The sequence below is a fragment of the Thrips palmi genome, unplaced genomic scaffold, assembly GCF_012932325.1.
Source record: "Thrips palmi isolate BJ-2018 unplaced genomic scaffold, TpBJ-2018v1 HiC_scaffold_18, whole genome shotgun sequence".
Taxonomy (NCBI): Eukaryota; Metazoa; Arthropoda; class Insecta; order Thysanoptera; family Thripidae; genus Thrips; species Thrips palmi.
In genome coordinates this window covers 15,533,151-15,541,452 of record NW_023144627.1, presented here as the reverse complement: position 1 = coordinate 15,541,452, position 8,302 = coordinate 15,533,151, and the positions used below count along the sequence as shown (strand labels likewise).

At 63.2% G+C, this 8,302-nt stretch overlaps 1 protein-coding gene across 1 annotated transcript; it reads right to left on the bottom strand.

Annotated features, from left to right (window-relative positions):
- Window positions 1-694: 694 nt before the first annotated feature.
- Window positions 695-8,288, bottom strand: LOC117644741 (putative laccase-11). Its single transcript, XM_034384355.1, has 8 exons — window positions 7,602-8,288; window positions 6,966-7,076; window positions 3,010-3,596; window positions 2,737-2,879; window positions 2,318-2,694; window positions 1,967-2,248; window positions 1,465-1,710; window positions 695-976 (listed from the first exon to the last, which is right to left on the bottom strand). The coding sequence occupies exons 2-8, from the start codon at window positions 7,069-7,071 to the stop codon at window positions 825-827; spliced, it is 1,893 nt and encodes a 630-aa protein (XP_034240246.1). The 5' UTR covers window positions 7,072-7,076; window positions 7,602-8,288; the 3' UTR covers window positions 695-824.
- Window positions 8,289-8,302: the final 14 nt, after the last annotated feature.

The window sequence follows — 8,302 nt, the reverse complement described above, 5'->3', positions numbered from 1 at the left end:
ACGGGGCGCCCCATGAGAGCGGGAGAGACAGAGCGACGGAAACGACTCTCGGAATCAGCCCGCTGCGCGGCAAAGGGAAGACCGCCGGCGTCTTGCGGTCGGATTGTCAGAGGGAGGCAAGCCCGGCAAGCTGGACCAACCAGCGGGGAGGAACGCAGCGGCTCGATCAAACTATTTGAGCAAGAGAGACAGTCGTCAACATCAGAGTGGCACAACCAGTCATTTTTATTTGCCGAAAATTTTCGAAATTTTGCTTGAATGGAAACTCCTTTATTTTTCGCCGTTTTGATCGACCAACTTTCTAGTAGTAACTGTTTCTAAAGACAGCCGGCTGATCGTATACCCTAACAAGGGCTTGCTAGAGAAAGGTTCTAAGTCCACCGCCCGTTGAGAGAGTATCATCAGCCAGCTTGACTTGGACGCCGTAGCCTCCCAAAGCCAGACTTGATCACGGTTTCTCTAAATTTGCCACCGTTTTGGCAATACTGCTCCCTCGAGCCGGCTTGCAAACCTGGGAGCTGGGAGTATTCCCACCCGCGGCGGGCGATACTCCACGCCTGCCGCCGGCGGGGCGGTCGGTGGCGCCACCCCGCGGCAGAATGGCGCACCGAGTCTCTCCAGCGCGCGGGGTATTCCGGCCGGACGTGGGGGGAATTCAGCTGAGCTGGGCGGCAAACGAGGTCTAACAGCTGGGTCAGGTGTTTCAATATTTTAATTCACTGGTCACTGGTAACACTCCACACACTTCACAAAAAATCTATCCCAATAAATAACAAAAACATAAATAACAATGACATGGCAAAAATTGGCAGGTATGGCGCAGATCACATGAGGAAGAACTCGGGTCCGACGAAGCTGCCGCACTTGGGGAAGTCGGCGGGGATCGGGGGCAAGTCACTCTCCTCGCCCACCTGCAGGATGACCCCCAGGCCGGACGGCCACTGGAAGAAAGATTGCTCGCGGAGGAGCCAATAGCCTGCAACCGTCATTAGAAACATGTCAGTGGCGTGGTCTTTATATCAGCGAGTGCGGCGCGCGATGCACAGTGGGCCAGAAGACCGGTGGAGCGGCCAAAAGTCGAGACGCGTCTTAAGCTCCAGAGTCGCTAAACAGGACTCGAAGCGAACGTGTGACCCCACCAATGGATTCCTCGTGCGGAAAGCAATCCATTGGTAGGGTCACACGTTCGGTTCGAGTCCCATTTAGCGACTCTGGAGCTCAAAACGCGTCTAGAATTTTGGCCGCTCCACCGGTCTTCTGGCCCACTGTGCGCGCGGCGGTACGAGGCGGCAATGACCGAGTTCCATTCACCCCAAAAACCTCGACGGCCACGCGCGTTCGTGTGTGTGCGTGAGCGTGCGTGTGACACCGGTCTGCCCCGCGGCCATCGTCCGCCACTTCTCGCCTCGATTCCGAGTACTGTACCAACGAACCGCCACCGCAACTTGCAGTGCAGCCACCTACCGGGGTTGTCGGCGACGAACCGTAGGGCGACGGCCCCGAGCGCGGGCACGGCGACGGTGTCCTTGAGCACGGCGCGGTGCAGGTGTCGTCGCAGCAGGCCGCCCTGGCGGTCGGCAGCGGCCAGCGCCTCCCAGGAACCGCGCTCCAGCTGCGCCGTCGACGGCGTCCTGGACTCGGCGCCGCGCCCCACCAGCCAGAAGCTGTAGCCGTGCAGCTGGAAGACGTGGGCCTTGTGGTGGTCGCCGCCTGCGGAAGGGGCGGTTAGAACTCGACGAGGACGGTAGAAGACCAGTGGGGGCGGCCAAAACTCTGGATGCGTTTTGAGCTCCAGAGTCGCTAAACAGGACTCGAACCGAACGTGTGACCCCACCAAAGGATTGCTCTCCGAACGAGGAATCCATTGGTGGGGTCACACGTTTGGTTCGAGAGCTTAGCGACTCTGGAGCTCAAAACGCGTCTAGAGTTTCGGCGGCTGAGCAAACTGCACCAGAATGACACTGACCCTGATCGGCGAGGACCAGCTCCACCGTGCTGCCCAGCGGCACCTTGATGACGTGCGCGCACTCGCAGGAGTGGTCCTCCCGGCCGTGGAGGTGCGACGGGCAGGTGGCAGGCCGGCCGAGGCCCCGGCAGACCGCCACGCCGCCCTCGCCGTCGTAGGCCTCGGCGTCGCGGGGCTGCGTCAGCAAGGGCGCGGCCGGCAGCGACAGGGAGATGTTGCAGACGCGCGGCACGGCGCGCGGCCACGGCGTGTCCGGCAGCCCCATCGGCAGGCGGGTCTTGCCTGCAGCAGGGAGGCAAGCGTTAGCACTGCAACGGTTTGGATGACGGCGTAGTTGATGCGACGACTTACCCGCTTTGTTGTGCGGCTGCGGCCCCCTGAGATCGCTGCGAAGCCCCACGCCGGGCACGAAGTCGAAGGGCAGGTACAGGCGCACGTCCACCTCCCCCTTGGCGAGCTGCTCCGGCATCGCCACCAAGCTCTCCAGCTCGGCGCCCTCCAGGACGTCCGCCACGCTCACGTCGGGTGCGTCCGGCGCCGGGGTGGACGCCGCCTGGACGCCGGGCTTCTTGTCGACCTCCTTGAACGGCAGCGTGACCACGGCGTCGGCCAGCTTGACGCCCTCGGCGTGCACGGCGAGGACGAAGGCCGCGGAGGACGACGGCGGCTGGTCGGCGCTGAGCACGGCGTCGACGCGCTCCCCGGGCCACAGTGTGAGCGCGCGCGTGCTGCGGGGGCGGACGGGGTGGCCGTCGACGGCGATGGCCAGCAGCGGCAGCCCCGCCACGGACAGCGTCACGGGGCCCGTCGCCACGCCGGGCATCCCCGGCTCGGCGTCGGTCGCGCTATCCGCGGCGCCGCCGGCGTGCAGCAGCCGCAGGCGGTAGCGCCGGCCGCGGACCAGTGGCGCCACCTACAGCAGGGCGGAGGAACTTACAAGCAGGCCAAAGCTGGACCCTCCCGTGAGAGCGGCCGAGACAGAGCGATGAAACGACTCTTCTGAATCGCTGCTCGGCAGCAGCGGACTGGTTGTTGAGGCTTACCTGCAGCTCGCTGTGGCCGTTGACCAGCACGGCCTTGCCGAGGGCGGACATGGTCAGGACGTGCACGTCCTCGTCGTAGAGCTGGCGGTGCGGGTCCCGGTTGTCGGGCTGCTGCACCACCAGCGGCCCGAACACCGAGGCCGCGGCCCGCGGGGACCCCGCGGCGGCCCAGAGGTGCGTCCCGGCGCCCACGGCGCGGAACTTGTACTGGAAGGTGGTGTGCGTGTTGATGGGGCACTGCGTCAGCTGCGGCACGCCGTCCATGTAGGGGAACTCGCGCTGGCTCTGGCCGCCCCAGTGCACGCCCATGGCCTGGCCCATGGCCCGGTTCACCACGTCCACCACCACGATGTCATTCTCGCACACCTTGAGGGTGGGCCCGGGCAGCATCCGGTTGGCGGTCATGACGCCGCGCGCGCTCATGTCGCCCGAGACGCACTGCGCGGCGTGACAGTGCGTGGCGTTGGCGGGGCACTGGCCGCACGCGCCGCTCATGGCCTGGTAGGTCTCGATGCTCATCTTGTAGCGGCAGATCATGGGCCAGGCCAGCTCGTGGCAGGGCCGGTCGCAAGACGCGTAGTACGGGTCTAGAACAGAGCAGTCGTCGCAGGGACGTCTCACGAATTGATCCAGTCACACTCAGCTTCGAATCGCTTGGAACACACTACACTCTTCTAGCACTTGGTTAGTCCGACCCCGATAAACCCTGCGAATTTCCAAGTTCGGAGTTTGAAACTGCGACGCGAGTGCACGCGCGACAGGCGGGAATCGAACCCGCGACTCACCGGGCAGGGGGGTGCACCACAAAACGAAAGCCACCAGGAGAAGCAGACAGGGAAGCAGCGCCCAGCGCGCCAGTCTAGTGACCTGGTTCAGCGGCCGGCCCGCCAGACGACATTTGCACATGGGCACTGGGCCGCCCCCGCCGTCCGCCGCCGCCCCCAGCAGGGCGGGCATGCTCAGGCCGCGGGGGCGGCGCACGGCGACAGCAGGGGGCGCGGCGCGGTGGGGGCGGCGGGGGCGGGCAACGGGGGCGGCGCGCCCCAAGCTCGACGCAGGCCGTAGAGAAACAAGTGCAGGGCGAAGCCTGCCACCAGCACCAGCTCCAGCGACATCGGCGTCCTGGGCCTCGTCGTGATCCTCGTCGGCGACTACCGCGGCCCTCGTGGTTTCGCGCCAACTGCTTGGCGGTTGTCGGAGTGTCAACTGAACGAACGCACCTCCGCGCCGGGGCTGCCGCTGCACTGCGGTTACCTCATCGGCCCCCTCCGCCACCCGCCCCGCCCGCCCCCGGCCCGTCTACGGCGAGCCCCGCCAGCCCCGCCAGCGCCCCGCGGTCCATGGAGCCCCCGCGGCCCCGCGGCGCCCCGCGGCTGTCGGGGTGGCATGACGCAACGCCAGCCGGGGAAGGACCAGGGACTCGGCGGGGAGGACGCCGCCGGGGAGGGTATGGCGGCGCCCTGACGCAACGCAACCGCCATTGTTGCCCACCACCCGCCGGCGACGGCACGCCGCACGGGCCGCACGCCGTCGAAAGCCAGGGCCTGTTCGCCACCGGACTAACCATGGACAGTGACAGTGGACTGTCACATAACGGGGCACACGTGAATTTCCAGCATGACAGTGTACCATAGACCAGACAGGTAGGCGAAAACTCCCGCACCAGAGCCGAAAGGGTTGCCTACCTCAGCCTGCTTCGGCAACTTCTCCCGCCAATTCTCTGTTCGGCAGGCTGAGGTAGGCCACTCTTTCGACACAACGAGGGAGCCCATTCAATTTTTAATTTTCGTGACTTTTCGAACCACGATTACGGTCCCGATCACACCATGTTGCTCCGAGTTGCACTCAATGTCGAGCAACTGCACGGCACGCCTCGGCACGCCTAGCGACAGCCCGCGAGGTGCATTTACCGGCCGAGTGCACCGAGCCAGCGCCCCTCCTCCCCTCCCCTCCCCTTCCCCGAGTCGCTCCGCGGTCCGCATCAGAGCAATCTGCGCCGCGGTGACGACGCCCTCGCTCTGTCTCTCTCGCACGCGTGGCGGCGTGGGCTGGCGCGTAGGGGTGCGAGAGAGACAGCGAGAGAGGCGCGTGGCGGCGGGCGATGCCGTTTTTGCTGACGCACTCACAGTGTCGCGCGAAATGGAGACCGACCCCCGGGGCCTCGGAGCGCTCGGAGCACGCTGGGAGCGCATCACGGAGGATGACCGGATGACGCGATTCGGGGAACGGAAATGGCTCTCGAATCTCAAACCGTCTTTGGTCGCCCTGTTTTGAACCAGCTTCCGTCACTGTTAAAAATAAAGTGGGAGATCCTGGGCCCCGGGCCGAGTTCGGCTAAGTTCGGCGGGGCCGGGGCCGACTTGACTCTGACGAAGATGGAGCTCTGACGCGGTGTCCGATGAATTTCAAAATTTGGACGAAAAAAGAGCCAGCCTCGTCGCGGTGGGGCACCACCCGACATTGACCGAACTCCGCAAAGTCAGTTTGGCCGCGCGGCGCGGCGGCGGCGCGCTGCACGCGGAAGGGGCGCTGCACTCGCGGTCCGCGGCTCCGCGGTCGGCGGCTCGACAGTCCGCGGTTTTCTGTTTTCGGGCGTCGCGAGGCCGAATAATGCTACGGCGAACGCGTGTGTTTGTTGTTTTACGCGCGCTGCGCCGCGCTGCGCCGCGCGTTCGTTCCTCTCGCAGTTCGGCCTCGCCGTGAGTCAGTCCCGCCGATCAAAGGGCGAAGGGCGGTGCTTTGGGAGCCAGTGGGAGCCAGTCGATCAGTCGGCCAGCCGAGGCCCCTGCCTCTCTCTCGCACTCACGAGGCCACAGCGGAAGCAGCCTGTCTCGGTCTCTGTCGCGCACCACCGCACAGTGGGCCAGAAGACCGGTGGAGGCGGCCAAAATTCTAGAAGCGTTTTGAGCTCCAGAGTGGCTAAACAGGCCTCGAACCGAACGTGTGACCCCACCAATGGATTCCTCGTTCGGAGAGCAATCCATTGGTGGGGTCACACATTCGTTTCGAGTCCCATTAGCGTTTCCACAGCCCAAAATGCGTCTAGAGTTTTGACCGCCTCCACCGGCCACCTGGCTGCCACACTGTGCACCGTTGCACCGCGTTTCGCCGCCCGCGCGTTGCGACGCTGCAACCCGCCTGATGGCCCTTCCGTGCCCGTCATCGTCCTTAAACACTTTCACCGGCTTCGCGACGTCGCGCTGAGTCAGGCCTCCGCCATCATAACCTCCAGGAGAGGCGGCGGGATGGCGACGACGCGCAGGTGCCTTCTAGCGCCTTGCCCGCCTTGCCATGAGCCGCCGCCAGTCGCCAGCGGCTCGCGGTGCCCACCGATTCGCCGTCGCGCTGTCTCTCTCGCACCCGTATGGAGCGCCCCGTGCGTGCGAGAGAGACAGCACCTGGTTTACGACGACGTCCTACTCCTATTGACGCCGAGGGACGTGCTGCACAGTGTGCTGCACGCTGGGCGTACTTTCACCGAGGCCGCGGGCGCCAAGACGCTTCGCCGGCTTTGCCACTCGGACAATGACCACGTCGCCGTGGTCGAGCGGACCGATTCCGCGCGGCAGTCTTCCCGTCTCACTCTCACTCATGGAGTCCCCCGGTTGGGAGCGAGAGAGACAGAAATGAGCGCGCGGTGGCGCACAGTGGGCCAGAAGACCGGCGGAGGCGGCCAAAACTCTTGATGTGTTTTGAGCTCCAGAGTCGCTCAACAGGCCTCGAACCGAACGTGCGACCTCACCAATGTATTCCTCGTTCGGAGAGCAATCCATTGGTGGGGTCACACGTTCGGTTCGAGTCCTGTTTAGCGACTCTGGAGCTCAGAACGCGTCTAGAGTTTTGGCCGCCCCCACCGGTCTTCTAGCCCACTGTGCGCCGCCCCGTCGTCGTCCACTCCACCGCGAAAGGAAAACAAACGGCTGCCGACGGCGGGGGGATTCGAGCCCGGCACTCACTCGGGACAGGTGTCAAGTAGATGATGGTGGTGACCACGGAGGCGAGCCCCACCAGGATGAAGGCGCGCAGCAGCATGGCGCCGCCGCCCGAGCAGTTGCACGACATGGCGGCTGCAAAGACAACAAAAGAATGAGCATTCGCGTTCAAAACAAGACCGCTTAAAAATTATTTCAAGCATTTCCAGGTGCGAAACGAATCTAGTTCAGCCAGTTCAGCACGAGTCCGTTTACAGCTACATGCACCGGTGCCAGAAACTTCAGCGGGACTCTTGCCGTCCAGCATCAGACAAGACATTTTGCACTCGTGCCCAAAAATTGTCCACGCCAAAGATTCCCCGTGTGTCCTAGCTACTCATGATCACACGTGAATCAAGGTAAAAATTGTGCAGTGCACCCATCAGCCACCCACACGGAAAAAGGGAAGACCTATCAACGCGACGATTTTCATCTGAACCCACAAAGCAAGTAAGATTACCCGTGGCCGCTGCAGTAATTCACGAAATTCTCACAACGGCCAGCCGACTTCGCTTTCACTGGCATAAATTAATTGTTAGTCGCGGGCGTGGCATTGAGCCTCGAGAATATTATCTCACTCAAGTGTCCAACCAGAAAAACGAAAACTGTTTTCGAACTCACCACCAGAGTGATGTCTTGCTCCAGGTACGATGGGGGCTCTTCCCCTAGGTCACGCGCGGGCCGGTGGCGTCCGAGTCCAAGCGATGCACTGTGTGGATAGCCAACTACTCCACTGCGGCAGCATGGGTGGTCCCGCGGTTCCGGGCGCCGCCGTCATCAGAGGCGTCAGGGGCGTCGCACCCGCACCCACAACAAGCAGCACCTTGGCCTTGAGCGCGGTCGGTCGGCGTCGTCTGCGGGCCGCCGACTTGTCTTGAGCGCCGCCAAGTCGAAGCCCAGCCAGCGCCGCGCCGCGCCGGCCGGAGTGCCTTGCGGTGTGGGGGCTTCCCTCCCTCCTCCCCGCCCTGACACTTCAAACGTGGCGCCGCACGGTGTCACGCAGTTTCTCATACCGCGTGGTTACTTTTAAGCTCGGATATTTCGTTCAAGATTTTGCGTTTCAAGTTCACTTGGAAAACACGAACAACAGGACAGTAAAACATTTCTAACGTCCTAATGAACGCACGTGCTGACTTTGAGAGTACATCTCTAAAACAATTCGAGCTCAGGCCGAGTGAGGACGAAACCACTGTCGCAATCTCCGCGCTTTTTGCAAGTTTTGGCAAGAACTCCATGATCATGAAAGGAAGTCCTACTTCACAGATCAATTGATTCACAAAATGTCACGAGGAAGTCATATAGACTCCCTCAAGGGCTCAAGC

What these genes read in the sequence shown, in the direction of transcription:
- LOC117644741 (XM_034384355.1), bottom strand. Translation starts at nt 7,071, where the DNA reads ATGTCGTGCAACTGCTCGGGCGGCGGCGCCATGCTGCTGCGCGCCTTC. An exon ending in CTACTTGACACCTGTCCCGA is followed by an intron (nt 3,597 to 6,965) that starts GTGAGTGCCGGG and finishes GCTCTGTTCTAG; the next exon opens with ACCCGTACTACGCGTCTTGC. An exon ending in GCAGCCGCACAACAAAGCGG is followed by an intron (nt 2,249 to 2,317) that starts GTAAGTCGTCGC and finishes TCCCTGCTGCAG; the next exon opens with GCAAGACCCGCCTGCCGATG.